The sequence below is a fragment of the Chlorocebus sabaeus genome, chromosome 7, assembly GCF_047675955.1.
Source record: "Chlorocebus sabaeus isolate Y175 chromosome 7, mChlSab1.0.hap1, whole genome shotgun sequence".
Classification (NCBI taxonomy): Eukaryota; Metazoa; Chordata; class Mammalia; order Primates; family Cercopithecidae; genus Chlorocebus; species Chlorocebus sabaeus.
In genome coordinates, this window is record NC_132910.1 from 60957165 (window position 1) to 60976986 (window position 19822).

Consider the following 19822-nt stretch of genomic DNA (forward strand, 5'->3'; position numbering starts at 1 on the left):
CAGGGTTCACTTTCATCCCATATACTTCTGATTAAAATGAGCCTCTTATACCCAGGAGAATACATTCCAGGTGCAGAAAGCCAATTACCTAGTTATTCCCTTACCCACGTAATTATAGACCTTAATCCAAATTCAAAGGACTCCTGAGAGATGCTGGAATCTGTAATTGTGTAATCTCTTTGATGAAGCACAGAGTGTGATCTTTTGCTCGTGTGGGGCTAGGTTACTGTGGAGAAGCTGGAAACGCTGTGGAAAAAAGAGCTTGCCCCTTTTGTGTATATGGACTCTAATGCAGTTGAAATTCCTAGAAGTCAAAGGTATAAATCTAACTACTAAAATCCTATTTGTAGTGCATTAAAATGCCAGTTATTAATTTACGGTAACAACTAAAGGGAAGCTTTGTATTATTCTAGGACTACAATGCAATTTATGCTTTGCATAATGATTCAGGAAATGACTTCGCGCTCCAGAAATACCATCTTGCTAGATACCATTCTGAATCCAGCGTTTCCGAGCAATCTCATCTCCGATACAGAATGATGACATACTCAGGATTCCAAGACGGCAAAATGACTTGGGTAATGTAGTCTAGGGCCTGCCAGTGCGTATGCTGAGACAGACCAGAAAGACTTAAAAGATTCCACTAATGTAGACAAAGCAAGCTGAGCCACAACTTCTCCGAACACCAACAGGATGCGCCAACACTTGACCAAAAAAAAAAAGAAGATAAAGTTTGTCTTCCAGTATTCCCTTACCCTATTTTCCCCTTCCTCTTCCCTACTTTATCAGTGGGAAAAGTTCTCAATAATGCAATTCTTACTGAGATTCTTGGGTTTATCAGAGAAATGTTTCCTCTTTCTTTGTCAAGGAATTATCTATTCCCAACAGACATGGAGCTTGAATGCTTTATTTCCTTTGGAATTAAGAAAGGGGAGGTGGGGGAATCAAAAATTAAAAACCAAACCCAAGTCACTGTTCCTCTTCGAGGAAGGGTGGGTGGGTCAGTCGGATCTGGCGTTGCCTGAGCTCCGAACATTAACCCGCAGCTCTCAAGTTCGCCTCCCAGTAATGCCGGGCCCAGCCTCGCCGTGGTCGGTCGAGCCTCTGCCCAAGGTGGGAGCGGGCCACCCGGTCCCTTCACCCACTGAGGCCCAGGCCTCCCGCCTCAACACTAAGGTAGCTTGGCCGGGCCGGAGCAGCAGTCGCGGGGCCGGCACTGTGGCCGTGGAACCCCGGGCCAACCTCAGGCCTGGGCCAGCTCGGCTCCGGCCTGCAGGGGGCGCTGCGGCGGCACCGGCGCAAGGTCCGCGCGTGCGGGAAGCGACCCCAGGTGTAAGTCCCGCGGCGTGGGGCGCGTGGGGCGAGGCGGAGAGACTCAGGATCCCCGCGCCCGCGGGGGCCGCCGAGCGGCAGCGCTGGGCTTGCGGAGGAGCGTGAGCACCTGAGCCGCGGTCCCGGGTTACACCCTCAGTGACGCCAAGCGCGTTCCTTCCTCTTCCTCTCGCCTCTCCGGCCCCGCCTTCTCTTCCCTCCGCCCACCTCTCCGAAGCGGAGCCGCCGTCGCCAGCAGCGCCGTCATGTCGGCCCCCGCCGGGTCCCCTCACCCGGCCGCCAGCGCCCGGATCCCGCCCAAGTTCGGCGGAGCGGCCGCCTCAGGAGCCGCAGCGTCCGCGGGCCCGGCCCCGGCGCCGCACCAGCAGAACGGTGAGGCGGGCGGCCCGGGCGGAGCGCGGGGCCTAGCACCGGCTGGGCGGCCTGCGCGGCCACATCGGGGCGGGGCTGGCCGGGAAGGGCGTCCGGGGCCAGGCCCGGCCCGAGGGACGGGAGCGGGCGCGGTGCGGAGGCTGCGGGGTCCGCGCTGGGCGCGGGGGAGGGGCAGGGAAGGCGGGGCGCGGGGCGCGCGGGGGTGGGATGCCCCTGGCGTGGGGCCGGGGTCGGCGTGGGAAAGCTGGGGCCGGGGGTGTTTATGTAATGCGACCCCGGGCCCGAAACCGCCGGGGGCGAGTAGGGGCGATTGAAAAGCTGGGAACCCAAGTAGTAAAACCCAGTTACCCAGCCTGGCCGCAGGCGAGTTGCCCCGAGCGACCCCTTGGCTGCGGGAGCGGGCCAGAAGCCGAGGCCGCAGAGTGCGTGGTCTGGGGAAGGCTGGTGCAGCCACCCAGCAGGGTGGATTGTGCCCTTCCTGCCTCAGGAAAATTGCTTCGGTTACTGAGGCCCAGCGAACACGCTGCCTTGAGGAAACTTAAGTTTGCACTCAAGTTTGTAGACAAAAGGGTGTAAATATGCTATGTAAGTGTAACTGTAACCCTGACCCAGTTCGGCCTCAAGATCTGTCATTGCCGCTGCGGCTGCTGCTCGAGCTTTTGGAGTTTGCTTGTAGTGTTTGAAAGGGAGCAGGTGTAAACGGATTTAAACGAACATCTTTAGATCTGGGTGTTTTTCCTAGCTCCACTTTCAGAGATGGAAAAACGTGCCAGAGTTGGCCCTGCTTTGAGGCAAGGCCTTCATACAGGCAGCAGCCAAATGCAACACGAAAGCCGCTTTCATATTAAGGTCGTGGACTTTTAGTAGGCTGCAAAGTGATCGTCTCTAGGATATGCATTCCCTAATGCTGAGATTTGGAATGTTCGAGGATAGGGGCCAAGGGTGGGGGAATTCTCCTTATAGGCTTGATAATATGTCAGATGAGAACCTTGGAAAGTAATTGACTGAATTTAGAAAAATACTTCTGTCCTGTGTTGGTACGAGAACCAAACTACATTAGTACTCTCCAAATGATTGACCTGTTTTATCTAATTTCCTAGTGAAAATCTGCTGAACTTTATGAATTAGTTTAACCAACATCTAAGTTTTACAACTGATGCTTTTTAAATATGAAGTGTATCGTTTGTCCTGAGAAGCAGAGGTTGATTTTTTTTATAAACAAAAGTGATACTTTAGCCTCAATATTCTTTGGATCAGCCTTACCTATCAATATTACATGCTGTACTCTCAGTAGTCATTGTTTACTATAATCGCTTTTGGATATGACCAGGATTATTGGTGTTGTACACCTGAACAAATGTAAAAATATTATTTGTGAGCAGTGTTTGTTCTTGTAACCTTAATATAAGTTCTTGTTTTTGTTTGTTTTTAAAATATCTTTATGAAGGAACTAGAAGACAATAATTTAGTAAAAGAGCCCAAGTCTTTTAGAACATTGTAGACTCATGTTTACCAGTGATTCAAGGATTGTGTCTTTCCTTGATTTTTTGAATATGCATTATCATCTTAGTGAACAGTTTTTAAAGTGGCAAATGTTTATTTCAACCTTATAAATTTTGTGAACACTCAAGAATGCCAGGATATGTACTCAGCCAAGTGTAATCAGGATGTTAAAATCTGTAAGAACAAATCAATGTTTGGATGCCAAATACAGATGATGCTTGAGTTCTCCTGTTTATAATCACTACTTTCCTTTAATGTTGCAATAATCATTTCAACATTTTTTGCGTGCTTACCAGTTGGGTACTCAAGGTTAGGGTAGTAGATGAGACAGAGTCCCTGCCTTTCTCCTAACTTGCCCTGTATTTGATAATGTTTGAATTGGTTCTGGCTAGCCTTGAGGGACTGGACAGGTTGGGGTGGGAGGGAAAGGTTGTCGGTAGCGGAGGTTACAGCATGAACTAAAGTCTGGAAATATGAAAGTGCAGGGCAGACTTGGAAAGTGAAAGGAGTCAAGAGGTGCAGAGGGTGCTGGGTGGCATGGGAAGCCAAGGCATTGAAGCTGAAAGGAACAGGTTAAAAGGGGTCATGTTGCAGAAAGGCCTTAAATGTTATGCTAGGAAATTTGAAAGTTATGGTAAAGTATAAGAACTAGGGTCAGGTAGAGACAAGGTCTCCCTGTATTGCCCAGGCTGGTCTGCTGGGCGCGAGTGATCCTCACACCTCATCCTCCAGAAGGATTTTTGTTTTTGTGGAAGGGATTAGTATAAGTAGAGAAATCAGATGAAATCTCTTTTTGTTTTGTTTGCTGATCTAAAAAAAAAAAAAAAAGTTTGCTACATGGTATCAGCATCTAGTAAGCAGTCACTTGGGTTTCTCATTTATTTTTCAGCCCTACATAAAGTAGTTAGCCTTTTAATATAGCTCTGTGGAATTCCAGACATGGTGAAAAAGAAATAGGTCAGAAATATGAGCATAAAACAGACAGAATTGCAAAACTGGAATGGTACCCAGAGATCACTCACTTCAGTGTTGTGGTGTAATATGAAATACATTTAACCTTTGTCCTGGGTTCCTGAAACAGCTCCTAAAACTCTTGTAATTTCCTGAGTGATAGGAGTGTCGCTTGTTACTCACAAGGAGCCTCTTTTGATTACATTTGAGTTTATACTAATGAAATGACTTAGGGTGGGTCTCCTAGACAGCCTCAGGCTGGAGCTGGTCACCAGAAAGACCAAGTGATTACAGAGTTGGGACTTTCAGTCCCCACCCATCATCCCCTTTGAAGGGAAGTGGATAGGCTGGAGATGAAGCTTTATAAAAACTCTAGAACAGTAAGATTTAGTGACCTGAGTTGCTGAACATGTGGAGATGCTGGGAGAGTGGCGACACCTGCCCCCATCCTTTGCCCTGTACATCTCTTTCATTTGGCTGTTCATCTGTATCCTTTATAATAAACAATAGAAGTGTTTTCCTGAGTTCCACAAGCCCTTCTACCAAAGTGATTGAACCTAAGGAGGGGGAGTAGAAGCTCCAGTTTGTAGCTGGTTCCTCAGAAGTACAGATGGCAACCTGCTACTTATGATACTTATGATAGGCATCTGACATGGGGAGCAGTCTTGTGGGACTGAACCCTTAATCTGAGTTAGATCTGAGTCTAACTTCAGGTAGGTATCTGACTCAGGGATCTGAGGCTAACTTCAGGTCAGAATTGAATTGAATTGGAGGACACCCAGTTGGTATCTGCTGGGGAAAAATAAAAACAAAAATTCACACATCTGGTCACAGAAGTGGTCTGTGTGGAATGAGAGTAGAGTGAAAAAAGTTTTTTGGTTTTTATTGTTTGTTTTAGAGAAAGGGTGTCTCTCTGCCACCTAGGCTATAGTCAGTGGCTATATCATAGCTAAGTGGAGCCTCGATCTCCTGGGCTCAAGTGATCCTCCTGCCTCAGCTTCCCAAGTGAGTAGGACTACAGGTATGCATCACCACTCTTGGCTAATTATTTTTATTTTTATAGAGACTGAGTCTCACCATGTAGCCCAGGTTGTTCTCAAACTGCTGGCCTAAAGCGATCCTCCTGCCTAGACCTACCAAAGTCTTGGGATTACAGACGTGAGCCCCTAGGCTGGGCCCTGTTTTTTCTTTTGCAAGTGGTTAGCAAATGGCAAAGTTTTTTTGTTTGAGACGGAGTCTCACTCTGTCACCAGGCTGGAGTGCAGTGGTGCAATCTCAGCTCACTGCAACCTCCACCTCCTGGGTTCAAGCGATTCTCCTGCCTCAGCCTCCTGAGGAGCAGGGACTGCAGGCGCATGCCACCACTCCTGGCTAATTTCACCATGTTGAGATGGAGTTTCACCATGTTGGCCAGGATGGTCTCCATCTCCTGACCTCGTGATCCACCCGCCTCGGCCTCCCAAAGTGCTCGGATTACAGACGTGAGCCTCGGAGACTGGCCCACAAACTTTTTTTTTTAAAGATTTGTTTTTCCAAAGGGCGTTGTATATAGATCCCTGATAGAGAAATCAGAAAAAAGCAAAGTGGTTGTGGTTAAAATAGAAGTAGAGGTTCAGTTGTTTTTAAGCACAGTTTGAAAAACACAGAGTTCAGTTCCCTAATTTTACAGATGAAGATTCAGAAAGGTTAAGTAGGTACATTTTCTACCAATTCTGTGAAAGCTTTGTGAGGGTAGCAGTTTTTTCTGTCTCTTGTTCATGTTGTATAATGAGAGCCTATAACAGTATAGGCAAGTTACAGGTATTCGTTAGACGTGTTTTAAATGAAGTCTATTTTGTTTCTCCTAATTCCAACTCCAGGTCTCTTTTTAAAAATTTTTATTTATTTGTTTTAGAGACAGAATCTCACTCTGTCACCCAGGCTGGAGTACAGTGTTGCCATCATAGCTCACTGCACCCTTGAACTCCTGGGCTCAATCTATCTTCCTGTCACGGCCTCCTGAGTAGCTGGGACTATAGGTGTGTGCCACCATACACAGCTAACTTTCAAAAAAAAATTGTAGAGACAGATCTCAAACTCCTGGCTTCAAGTGATCCTCCCATCTGGACCTTCCAAAGTGCTGGGATTACAGGCATGAGCCACCGTGCCCAGCCTAAAGATTTCTTTCTATTAACAGACTCTAAGAAAAGTCTTTTTAGAAACTTTGATGTTTGAGAAGAGTAAGGAATAGAGAGGCAGAAAAGCAAGTCTTCATGATCACTTTTACTTGTTTTCTAGGTGTAACTGCTAGCATGTTTCCTCTGGTTATTCGAAGATACAGCTTGACTTGATTGAGTCTGTTAAATCTTTCTCTTAAACTTCCTTCCTTGGTGTTGTATTTCTATCCTTCATTTTTCATTGCACAATATATGGATTTTTAGAACTATTTGTATTTCCATACCAAGCATTAATTGAATATTTCTTACCTTTTACTTTGCCTTTTGGGATTCCTTCCAAAGCTGAGTCCTCAAACATAGGAAGACTGACTAAAATAATACCCTGGTAATGATCTTGTTGGGAGGTCAGGGGCGGGGGGCAGTCAGATTTAATAATAAGCTGCTGGTTTTTAATTTTACTTTTAGGAAGCAAATGGTGCTTATTTTCAAATGAAAGCATATTTTAATCCTTCCATATGCCCTTTTCCGGAATGAAACTACAGTTTCATCACTTTAATTGTCAATAATGCAAGAAAGATGAGATAGTAATGGGAATTACTAGAATTGACTGTGGAAGATGTAAATAAACATTCATACAGCAGTACTATCGGGTCAGTCACAGGAAACCCTTAAACTTTGAGGACACATGGAACATTTAAAATGATGTAAATTCTCCCTAGTGTATCTCAAATAAGTTACTTTTGATCAGAGGCACATCAGTGTCTCAGGTTTCTCATCTTCATTTATAGCTAACTGGAAGCATCAGGTCCTCTCATGAATATACCCCTATGGTATTAAAGTGACTGTGTCTGAATACATAATTTCCTTCTAAGCTGATTTTTTTTTTTTTTTTTTTTTTTGAGACTGAGTTTCAGTCTTGTTGACCAGGCTGGAGTGCAGTGGCGCAATCTCAGCAGACCGCAACCTCTGCCTCCCGGGTTCAAGGGATTCTCCTGCCTCAGCCTCCCAAGTAGCTGGGATTACAGGCATGCACCACCATGCCTGGCTAATTTTGTATTTTTAGTAGAGACAGGGTTTCTCCATGTTGGTCAGGCTGGTCTGAAACTCCTGACCTCAGGTGATCCACCCACCTCAGCCTCCCAAAGTACTGGGATTACAGGCGTGAGTCACTGCACCCAGCTCTAAGCTGATTAATAGATATCTCAAAGATCTTAAAGTAGGCTGGGTGTGGTGGCTCACGCCTTTTAATCCCAACACTTTGGGAGGCTGAGGCGGGCAGATCACCTGAGGTTGGGAGTTCGAGACCAGCCTGGCCAACATGATGAAACCCCGTCTCTACTAAAAATACAAAAATTAGCCGGGCATGGTGGCAGGCGCCTGTAATCCCGGCTACTCGGGAGGCTGAAGCAGGAGAATCGCTTGAACCCGGGAGGCGGAGGTTGTGGTGAACCGAGATCATGCCATCACACTCCAGCCTGGGGCACAAGAGCGAGACTTCGTCTCAAAAAAAAAGATCTTAAAGTATTCACTCCATATGTAAGCAAGTGTCTTATATCTGGGTTTAGTTTTTATTTTTAATTGCTATATATATTGCTTTAGTTGTTTGCAGTGTCTTTTTACTCCCCCTTCCCCCAGGTTTCTGGGATTGTAGCAGTAATTAATTTTGTAAACCATATTCATTGCCACCACTAGTATTTCGTGTTACTTTATCTTTCCAATTCATCTGTAATCCCTGAAGTATTTTATGCTAAAGGTATTAAAATAGAATAATTTTCTTTCCTAGAAATGAGGCCTCTTCATTGTCAGCATTGTTAGAAAAGATCATGTTATATATATTCAACTCTGGAGAAGCCACTGTTTTCAATAGGCTAAGCATACTCAAACTTGTCCAGAAGGTGTGGACTAGTGCAAAGGTTATAGGCTTTGATACAGCCCAAATTTTTGTGGAGAAACTTACTTAACATGCTTCAGGGTGTAATGATACCTTTCTTACAGAGTTGTTGAGAGAATTACATTAAATGAGGTACTATTTTTAAAGTACTTAGCCCTAGAAGGGGATTAGCAATTAGAGTCCCATTTTCTTCAGAACACCATTTTATAAATTCTTCAGGTAGCAGAAACCGTATGGGTTTTGTTCATCATATGCCCAGTAGTAGCAGCTTATAATAGGCACTCAATTAAGTAAACTTAGCTTCCTATTCATTACTGCTTTTGAAGACTGGCCACTGACAGGAGTCTGTGTGCCAGCTCCCTCTCCCCTTTTTTGTGTTTAAGGCTCAATCACTACTTTAGTCTTTATCTTTATTTTTTCTGCTTTCCAGTCCTCCATCCCTCACGTCCACAAATGTATTCTTGGAAGGTTTCTGGTAGTAGGCCATCTACCTTAGCTAGTTTGCTTATGGAAAGGTAAGTTTAATGGGTTTTAAGTTTTCTAAAATTGTGTGCCAAAAGTCATTTGTAACAGGAACTGAGGAAAAGCAGGATGAAGTATCGAGAGGGAGTGGTAAAAATCATGTCTTGCCTAGCCAGTGGCTAAGTCTTAACTTGTTTTCCTTAGGATTTGCTTAGGATTTCTGATTAATGGGTATTGTGAAATGAGCTATAAGCCTGGCTTTGGAACCGGCAATGCCTGGCTTCTTTACTACTTACCAACAATTTGAATTCATATGAATTAGTGAGCTTTCGTGGCCCTGTTTATTTGCAAATAAAAGATGATAGTGATACTCCACAGAATTGTTTGAGAAGCATATCAGATTATATGTAGAAAAGCAAGGTATCTGGCATGTGGTAGATTCTGAACCAATATTGGTTTTCTTTTCTTTCTTTTTTTTTGAGACAGGGTCTCACTTTGTCACCCAGGCTGGAGTGCAGTGATAATGATCACAGCTCACTGCAGTCTTGACCTCCCCGGGTTAAGGTGACTCTCTCACTTCAGCCTCCTGAGTAGCTAGGACTACAGGGGCATGCCTCTATGCCCAGCTAATTTTTGTATTTTTTGTAGAGACGGAGTTTCACCATGTTGCCCAGGCTCAAGTGATTCTCCCACCTCAGCCTCCCAGAGGGCTGGGATTACAGGCGTGAGCCACCGTGTGTGGCCTTGGTTTTCTTTTGGTGCCTCATACATAGCACTCATTGTCATGGTATCCAAGAAGTATAAATGATGTTGTAGCAGGAATAATCTATACTTAATGCAGTGAGATTTAATCCAATTGTTTGCATAGCCTGTGTCTGTAGGCTCTGCCCGCCAGCAGTGACTGGAACAGTTACCTTCATCCTCAGGTATATTTGCAGTTTATGGAATGTAGGCGAAAAAGAATACAAGAAAACATTTCTCTCAGAGCTTGGGAAGCTCTATAACTGTTAGCCTTGCATTATAATAATCTAGGATATCCAGATGTAATCTGAGACTCCTCATTTTTGAAATCACCAAGGTTTCTAATTGCCTGTTTCCTTAGGGGTGTGTGAGTGTGCAAGTGTGCACATTTTTATGCTCATTAAAAAATCTGTATTTTGGCATTGCTAGTGATACCTTATTGGCAGGGAGAGTATATTAAAATATTCAGTAATCAGTACTGCATATACTGACCGTTAATGGATTCCATCCTTCATACCAGAGCAGGATCCTATAAGCTTCCAGCTGTGCCAGGCATTAGTCCTTCTGTTGCTGGATTATGAGGTTTGGGCTAGCACGGTGGGGTAAAGCAGGGGAATAGGGCCACGGCTATGACTCATTACCAACTGATTCAGAGCTATTTTAATATTTTAACAAAGATAATTGTTAAAATGCATACCTGGGTGCATACTGACTGAGTATTGGCCTGTTTCTTCATAATTAAGTGATGAATGAATTCAGTCTTCGATGTGATTCTACCTCAAAGTTAATATGAATTTATCTTAGTAAGATAGAGGAGCTTGTACTTTGCTGACCTTGATGTTTGTGTTCAGATAATGGAAAGTGAAATCTGACTTTGATCCGACTGAAAAAAAAAAGTTGGAATTCAATTCAGGAAAATGTTCATGAAACAAATATTTTTAATATTAAAATGTGTCAGGGAGGGCGAATGATCATGCTATTATGGAAATCTTAGGAATAGTCGAATTAGAGACATGGTTTTTATTTTCTGTCTTCATTTTTTTCTTTTTAAACAATAATTGTTGTATGGTGGAAATCGTGAGTGTTACAATCTTATTCAGGTAACTTGCTTTATTTTTGTGTTTTCCTGTATGTTTATATTACTCATTTATCAATTTTGCACATTTATATTAGGGTTGGTAACCTTTTTATGTCAAATGTTTTTTTCCTATAAAATGGCTGTTTTGTAATGTTGGAGTAATCCTATTTTGATGCTTTATTTTCCTTGAAGCTTCCTTAACTTTATGATAATATCTCTTAAGTGAGCCCTCAGTACCAGTTAGTCCTGTGGTATTTCCTGCTCCATTCCCAGTGTCACATTTTTCCCCTTTTCCCTCAAATTCTCAATATCCTCCCTCTCTGCCTCCCTTTCCGATGATGACCTTACTTATTTTACTAAGAAATTGAAAGCAATCTGGCAATCTGAAGGTAAAATATTAATCTTCTGCCACCAAATCTATCAGTCTTCCTGCATATTATTATTCTTGCCTTATCTGAGACAAATTCAGATTATTTGGGTACAGAATTCTGTTCCCTCTCTTTTAAGAACTTTGTGTCTGCGATTATCTCATTTACCATAAATTTTGATCTTAAACACCTGAACCTTATTTTATGCAATGCATATGTAATCCTGACAGTTATGTATAACTTTTTTTTTAGAGACGAGAGCTCACTGTGTTGCCTGGGATGGTCTCGAACTCCTGGGCTCAGGAGCCTCTGTCTCCCAGAGTGCTGGGATTACAGGCATGAGCCACCAAGCCTGGCCTATAAATTTAATTTACAATTTCTAGCAAATATTTATTTAGCTCCTCTTTACATAACATTTTGTACTAATATTCTGGGCATACAAATGTGAATGTTCTCTGCACTCCGGGAGTTCTCTACCCCTCAGTAAAAGAGGAAAGGACTGTTAGCACTGAACATCTCTTTCCTTCATAAAACATCTCTTTCCTTCATAAGGTCTGTGAGAAGGGTGCCCAGAGTTCTGAAGAGGAAACAATTCTTTTTGGTTAAAGTAATAGAGAATCTTAACAAAAGAAGTTAGATAGAACTTCAGCTGTATCTAAAATGGTGGACACATTTTGAATTGTCAGGTAAAAATGCATGAATCAAAGGTAACGAATTTAAAAAATGTACTCTGAGCAGTGCAGGGGTACAATGAAAGAATAGTCTGGGCCCGGTACGGTGGCTCATGCCTGTAATCCCAGCACTTTGGGAGGCTGAGGTGGGTGGATCACCTGAGGTTAGGAGTTCGAGACCAGCCTAGCCAACATGGTAAAAAACCCATATCTACTAAAAATAAAAAACTAACTGGGTGTAGTGGCGAGTGCCTGTAATCCCAGCTACTTCGGAGGCTGAGGCAGGAGAATCGTTGGAACCCGGGAGGCCGAGGTTGCAGTGAACTGCAATCTTACCATTGCACTCCAGTCTGGGCAACAAGTGCTAAACTCTGTCTCAAAAAAAAAAAAAAGGATAGTTTTTACAATTACATTGGGGCTGTTAATGGAGGTTCCTGGAAATTGTCCTAAGAAGTTTAGACTTCATTTGGATCAAGAGCCACTAAAGATTGTATGGTAAGGAATGTTAAAAAGTATTCTGGTAGTGTTAGTAATGAATTAGAGGGAAGTGAACGTGGAGTAAAGGGAAGTCATTTAGGGAATTTTTTTCAAACCAAATCCTATTTCATATGCCCTAAAGAGATCCTGTGTTGGTTTTTTTTTTTTTTTTTTTTTTTTTTGGTACAGGGACTAGACTTGCATGAAATATTTGTTTTATAAATTTTAATTTTCGTGTTAAGTTCTCTTAAAGCAGGAAGATAATCAGTTTTCCTTTTGTGAGAATCTAGTGTCTGAAAGGAGATTATGCTACCGAGACAGATACGTACTGGGGGTAGATCTTGTGATAATTTAGTCTTGCTCAGGAGGGCATACATATGCTTATAGAAAATCATAGGCTGTGTCTTGCTGGTACCTGATAGTATCAGTCAGGCTGACCAGCTGATCAGCTCCATTGAAAAGATTATAGACCATTTGTTAAAAATCTTTTATTTATTCATTCAGATTCAGATACAGATCTTCATTCAGTACCAGTGAGCAGATAATGTGTTAGAATCATCTGTTTCCCTCTTTTGACATAGTACACTTGAAGCTAAGAATATAAAATTCTTTCAGAGATTATATAAAAACTGAATTTTTTTAGTTTTGTTTATTTGTTGTTTTGACACAGGGTCTCACTGTGTCACCCAAGCTGGAGTATAGTGGCGTGATCACTGCTCACTGCAACCTCGATCTCCTGGGGTCAGGTGATCCACCTCACCCTCTTGAGTAGCTGGGACTACAGGTGTGCACCACTACATCTGCCTAATTTTATGTAATTTTTGTAGAGATGGAGTTTTGGTCTGTTGTCCAGGCTGGTCTTGAACCCCTGGACTCAAGCAGTCTACTGCCTCAGCCTCCCAAAGTGCTGGGATTACAAGCACATGTGACCATTTTTTAGTTTGTTTTGTTTGTTTGTTTCTTTTTTTTTTTTTCTTTTGAGACAGAGTCTTGCTCTGTTGCCCAGGCTGGAGTGCAGTGGCACAGTCTTGGCTCACTGCAAGCTCCACCACCTGGGTTCACGCCATTCTCCTGACTCAGCCTCCCGAGTAGCTGGGAGAACAGGCGCCCGCCACCGTGTCCAGCTAATTTTTTTTTTTTTTTTGTATTTTTAGTAGAGATGGCGTTTCACCATATTATCCAGTATGGTCTCGATCTCCTGACCTTCTGATTTGCCTGTCTCAGCCTCCCAAAGTGCTGGGATTACAGGCATGAACCACTGTGCCCAGCCTGTTATTTTTATTATTTTATTTTATTTAGTTTTTTGAGACAGGATCTCACTCTGTCATCCAGGCTGGAGTGCAGTGGTACAATCTTGGCTCAATGCAGCCTCGACCTCGTGGGCTGAAGCAAGCCTAGCACCTCAGCCTCCTGAGTACCTGGGACTACAGGCACAAACCACCATACCTGTGTAATTTTTAATTTCATTTTTGTAGAGATGAAGTCTCACTATGTTGCCTGGGCTGGTCTCAAACTCCTGGACTCAAGCAGTCCCCCTGCCTCAGCCTCCCAAAGTGCTGGGATCACAGGCATGAGCCACCACACCCAGCGCGTTGTTTAGTTTTTCGATGATTATTTGATGCTTATTTGTAAGGCACTGTATTGGGCAATTTGGTGGGTGTAATAATCAATTTATTCTAAGAATCCCTTTTTTTTTTTTTTTTTTTACATTTTTTACCTCTGAAATTGGGGTGCATTTTGGAATCAGTGGAATTCTAAACTTGCTTTCCATACAGTCAAGTTGTAATATAGTTGTATGAAAATCGGCCATTGATACCTGATGTGGTAGGCTGAATAATGGGTCCACCAGCTATGTCCATGTCCTAATCCCTGAAACCTTTGCATCTGTGATTAAATTAAGGCTCTTGAGATGGGGTTTTCCTGGAACTTGGTAGGCCTGACATAATCACAGTGGTTCTTATTAGAGAGACATAGGACAAGTCAGAGCCAGCAGCAGCAAAAGAAATGTGAAGTGGAAGCAATATTATGTAATGGCATGCATTCACTTGTAGGATTAGAGAATGTTCTCCTGGAGGAAGAGCTGAGCTGAGAGCTGAAGAATAAGTTAAGAATTGGTCAGGTGAAACAGAAGAGAGTATTTTGGAAGGTTCCATGTAGAGTGAAAAGCCTATCTGAAGATTGAGAGGTGAGGAAGCATGGCTTGAAAAAAATTTAGCATGATAAGGATATGTGCAGAACAGTGATTCTCAGCCTTTTCATACTCATGGCTACTTCAGTGCTAAAATTTTTGGTGGCGTTCTTAAAGGAATTACACTTTGAACACTTGTATTAAAATAAAAGTTTCAAAAAAAGTATCACATACTCACTTGATCACCTTCAGAAGCCTCTATAAGACAGCTTAAAGTAAAACTGTCTTCTGCCTTGATGAACCTCTTTTAGGGCCTCTTGAGGCAAAACTCAAGCATACAATCTTACTTGGTGTTCTTCTGTGGCTTCTTTGCTTTTTTGTGGCAAATGGTATTTTTTCCCACCAGCTCAGCATTCTATTTGACTTCACCGTATCAGTAAGTATCTTAAGTGTAGCAAAATTAAATTTTATTTATTGATCAAATGTCGGCAGAGGCATGTGGAAGACTTGCAGTGTACTAGTATATTAAGGCATACCTCTTTAAAATTATTGTATGAAGAGGTGGTGAGTGATAAAGCAGGAGTGATAAGCAGGGGTCAGATTATGGAGAGTCTTCGCATTGTTTTCTATTTACTGCTGTAACAAATGACCACAAATTAGTGGCTTCAAACAACATGAATTTATCACCTATAGGTTAGAAGTCCACCTGAGCTAAAATCAAGGCATCTACGGGGCTGCATTCTCTTCTAGAGAATCTAAGGGAGAATTAATTTCTTGCCTTTGTCAGATAGCTTCTGGATGCTGCCCACATTCCTTGGCTCATGGCCCACTTTCTCCATGTTCAAAGCCAGCAACATTGCATCTCTCTGAGAATTATTCTGTAGTCACATCTCCCTCTGACTCTTCCACCCCTCCTGTTCTGCTCTTAAGGATGCTTGTAATTATATTGGTCTCACCTGGGTAATCAAGAATCTGTTTCAAGGTCAGCTGATTAACATTCTTAATACCATGTGCAACCTTAATTCCCCTTTGCCAGATAATCTAACATATTCACAAGTTCAGAGATTAGGATATGGACGTATGTTTTATTGGTCATGTTAAATAATTTGAATTTTTTTTTTTTTTTGTGGCAAGAGAAACCATTAGAAGGCATCAAAACAGGGAGTAACAATATCAGATCTGCTTTTTAGATAAATCACTCTGGCTATGTTTGGTGTGTCATACAATTTAATAGGTCATTTCCAGCACCTTTTTCTACTGATATATTAAAAACTTTATTTTGCAATAATTTTAGACTTACAGAAGTGTTGCAAAGATAGTACAGAAAGTGCAGTACCCTTCAGTCAGCTTCCTCTAACAGTAACTTATGAAACTTTTTTTTTTTTAAAGACAGAGTCTTGCTCTGTTGCCCAGGCTGGAGTGCAGTGATGTGATCTCTGCTCACTACAACCTCGGCCTCCCAGGTTCAAGCGATTCTCCTGCCTCAGCCTCCCGAGTAGCGGAGACTACTAGTAGGCACTTGCCACCATGCCTGGCTAATTTTTGTGTTTTTGTATTTTTAGTAGAGACGGGGTTTCACCATGTTGGCCAGGCTGTTCTTGAACTCCTGACCTGCCCAACTCAGCCTCCCAAAGTGCTGGGATTTACAGGTATGAGCCACCGTGCCCAGCCCATCTTCCAAAACTTTGGTACATTTATCAAAACCAGGAAATTAACATTGGTGAAATAAAATTACAAATTGTATTGATGTTTCACCAGTTTTTACACCAGTGTCTTTTTTTCTGTTTCAGGATTTAATTCAGAATATCATGTTGCATTTAGTTGTCATGTCTCTTTAGCCTGTAATCTGACAGTTTTTTAGTCTTGTCTTTTTTTTTTTTTTTTTAATGACTTCCTCGCTTTTGAAGAGTACTGATTAGGTATTTTGTAGACAGTTCCTCACTTTGAGTTTGCTGATGCTTTCTCATTATTAGATTGTGTGTATGAATTTTTCATAAGAATACCACAGTGGTGAAGTATGCTTCTTACTGAGTCATTTCAGGGTTTGCATGGTACCAGCTTGTTTTATTACTGATCATGTTAACCTTGGGCACTTGACTTGGTTAAGAGGGTTGTCTTAGCTCAGGCTGCTATATTGAAACACCATTGACTGAGGCTTAAACAACAGATATTTCTTTTCTTTCTTTGAGGCAGTGTCTCACTGTCACCTGGGTTGGAGTATAGTCGCTCAATCATGGTTCACTGAAGCCTTGACCTCCCAGGCTCAAGCAGTCCTCCCACCTCAGCCTCCCAAGTAGCTGGGACTACAGGCATGTGCCACCATGCCTGGCTAATTTTTTTTTTTTTTTTTTTTTTTTTTTTTTTTTTTTGTAGAGACAGGGTTTCACCATGTTGCGCAAGCTAGTCTTCCTGGACCCAAGCAATCTGCCTGCCTTGGCCTCCCAAGTTGCTGGGATTACAGGCATGAGCCACTGCACCCAGACATTTATTTTTACAACAATTCTGGAGGCTGGAAGTTTGAGATCAGAGTGTCAGTATGGTCATATTCTAGTGAGGGCCCTCTATCCACCTTGTCACTGTGTGCTCACATGGCCTTTTCTTGGTATGTGCACATAGAGAGATCTCTCTCTTCTTTTTATAAGGGCACTCCTTCTCTCATGGTGGTCCTGCCTTCATGACCTAATGTAAACCTGATTACCTCCCAAAGGCCCCACCTCCTAACACCATGAAATTGGGCCTCAGCATAGTTTTGGGGGGACATAAACATTGAGTCTATAATAGAGGGATGTCTACGAGGTTCTTCCTCTGTAAAGTTATTTTTTCCTTTCATGGTATGTTTATTAGGAGTGATTCACTTAACTCTAGCCTACTTTCAAAAGAAAGAGAAGCTGGATGCAGTGGCTTACACCTGTAATCTCAGCACTTTGGGAGGCTGAAGCAGGAAGATTACTTGAGGCCAGGAATTTGAGACCAGCCTGGCTAACATAGACCTTGTTTCTACAAACAAAGTAAAATTATTACCAGGATGTGGTTGCACTTGCCTGTAGTGCCACCTACTCTGGAGGCTGAGATGGGAGGTTCACTTGAGTCCAGGGCTTCAAGGTTACAGTGAGCTATGATCACACCTTTGTAGTCCAGACTGGGTGACAGAACAAGACCCTGTCTCTTAAAAATGTAGGAAAAAAAGGGAATTAAACTCTGCCTCCTGCAATGAGGTGTACCAAATGATTTGTGGGCTTATGTTCAGATCACCACAGTAATTAATAAATATTCTTTGGGAGATACTTTGAAGTTAGTCTACCATTCTGTTTCTTCTTAAAATTTCACTCACAGCCGGGTGCAGTGGCTCACACCTATAATCCCAGCACTTTGGGAGGCCAAGGCAGGTGGATCACCAGGGCAGAAGTTCAAGACCAGCCTGGCCAGGATGGTGAAACCCCATCTCTACTAAAAATACAAAAATTAAATGGACGTGGTGGCAGGCACCTGTAATCCCAGCTACTTGGGAGGCTGAGGCAGGAGAATAGCTTGAACCTGGGGTGGGGGGCAGAGGTTTCAGAGAGCCAATATCGCACCACTGCATTCCAACCTGGGTGACAGAGTGAGACTCGTCTCAAAAAAAAAAAATTACTTACTCATTTTAGCATTTCACTAATGAATTTTGCTTACTCTCACCTGCCTCAATTATTACTGTGCAATTTTTTTTTTTTTTTTTTTTTTTTTTTTGAAAGAGCCAGAGTCTTCCTCTTGCTCAGGCTGGAGTACGGTGGCTATTCACAGTTGTAGTCCCACTACCGATCAGCATGGGATTTTTGATATCCTTAATTTCCTACTTCTGCCGGTTCACCCCTCCTTAGGCAACCTGGTGGTCCCCTGCTCCTGGGAGGTTACCATATTGATGTCAAACTTAGTGTAGACACCCAATCAGCGTAGCACATGACAGCCCAGAACTCCTGGGCTTAAGGGATCCTTTCTTCAGCCTTTCCAGTAGCTGGGACTACAGATGTTTGCCACAGCACCAGCTACTATGGATTTCTAATGGTAATTTTCTCTTTCCCTGTTTCGTATAACGGAGATTTCCCTGTTTAATCCCATTTTAAAATTTATTCAATCATTTGTGTATGTTATTATAAACTCAAAAATGTTTACTTTATTCTTTGGGGTATAATCCAATGCTGTATATAGAGAAGGAGACAGGGTCTTGCTCCATTGTCTAGGCTGAAGTGCAGTGATACAGTCATGGCTTGCCGCAGCCCTAACCTGCTGGGCTCAAGCAATCCTCTCAAGTAGCTGGTGCCATCTGCCTAGCTAATTTTTTCTTTTTTTTTTTTTTTTTTTTAAAGAGACGGGGTCTTGCTATGTTGCCCAGGCTGGTCTCAAACTCCTGCCCTCAAGCAGTCCTCCTACCTTGACTCCCAAAGTGCCAATACTATTGATACTTACTTTTGTTGCTCAGATTATTCCAGCTGTGGCCATTGGGAGCTCTTTCATGTTGGCTTCTGTATCCCTTTCCCCCAATCCTTTTGTTGTTTGGGCACTTCCTTACTTTCTGGCACTACAAGTTACTCTGTCTTGTACTTGCCTTATCCCAGTACCAAAATCAACCCTATGTCCAAGGGACTCTGGTTTCTTTTATTGGAGGATGATATTTAGAAACCGAGAACTAGGTGTTGGATATGCTTATTACTACGGTGGTGTCACTGCTTCAGGCTCTGAAAGTGGACAGAGCTAGGAAATGTGAGTATGTATATGTATATGCTAACTCATCTATAATTATTTTTGTGTCTATCTGTATCTGTATTACCTAAACATCATTCAGTTAGGTTATCATACATTTGTAATACAATTAGACTGATCTGTCCAGTCTGTATTCTAGCCTAGGTTTTCTTGACATCCTGGTTGATTTTTTAAAGAAAATTTACGTATAGTATATTTCCTTTCATTCTTTGTATAATACAGCTCTCCAGGTTTAGATAAACACATGTAATCATGTATGTATTATGCCAGTGCAGTACCTTCTGAAACAGTTCCGTCACCATAAAAACAAAATGTTCTTGTAGTCAGTGCCTCTCACCAGCCCCTGGCAGCCATTGCTCTGTTCTCTATCCTTGTTTTTCTGAATGTCATATAAACGGAACCATGTAATATGTAGCCCTTTGGGTCTGGCTCCTTTCGCTTAGCTACATTCATCCATGCTGCTGTACAAATTGATATTCTGTTCCTTGTTATTGCTAAGTAGTATTCTGTTTATGTGTGTACCATGATTATTTGTCCCTTCCTCTGCTATCAGACATCTTGGTTGTTTCCGGTGTTGGATAGTTATAAAAAAAGCTACCATAAACATTCATGTACTGGCTTTTGTGTGGACGCAAGTTTGCAGCTCACTTAGGTAAATAACTAGAGTGGGACTGTTGGGTCACATAGTAAATATATACTTAAGTTTATAACAAATTGCAAAATTATTTTTCAGGGTGGCTGTACTAGTGTGTATTCCCTCCAACAATGAGTGAATGTGTCTCTTGCACCACATCTTTGCCAGCATTTGATGTTTTCGGTTTTTGATAGTGTCTTGTTGTAATTTAATTTATATTTTCCTAATAACTAATGATAAGCATCTTCTCGTGTATATTTTGCATTCTTATGTCTTTTTTGGTGATTATCTTTTCAGATCTTTTACCGATTTTTGGTTGGG

The 19822-nt window shown here is 42.4% G+C and overlaps 1 protein-coding gene across 4 annotated transcripts in view; it reads left to right on the plus strand.

The window, feature by feature from the left end:
• The first annotated feature begins 1505 nt into the window (after positions 1-1505).
• Positions 1506-19822, plus strand: part of SEC24B (SEC24 homolog B, COPII coat complex component) — a 100749-nt gene continuing 82432 nt past the window's right edge. For 2 of the 4 annotated variants that reach the window (XM_007999517.3, XM_007999518.3), the window contains exon 1: positions 1510-1704. In XM_007999517.3, coding sequence (XP_007997708.1) covers positions 1578-1704 — 127 coding nt within the window. In that variant the 5' untranslated portion in view covers positions 1510-1577. Of the gene's footprint in view, positions 1705-19822 lie in introns of all 4 variants that reach the window. The other 2 variants (XM_007999515.3, XM_007999514.3) reach the window with 2 other exon arrangements.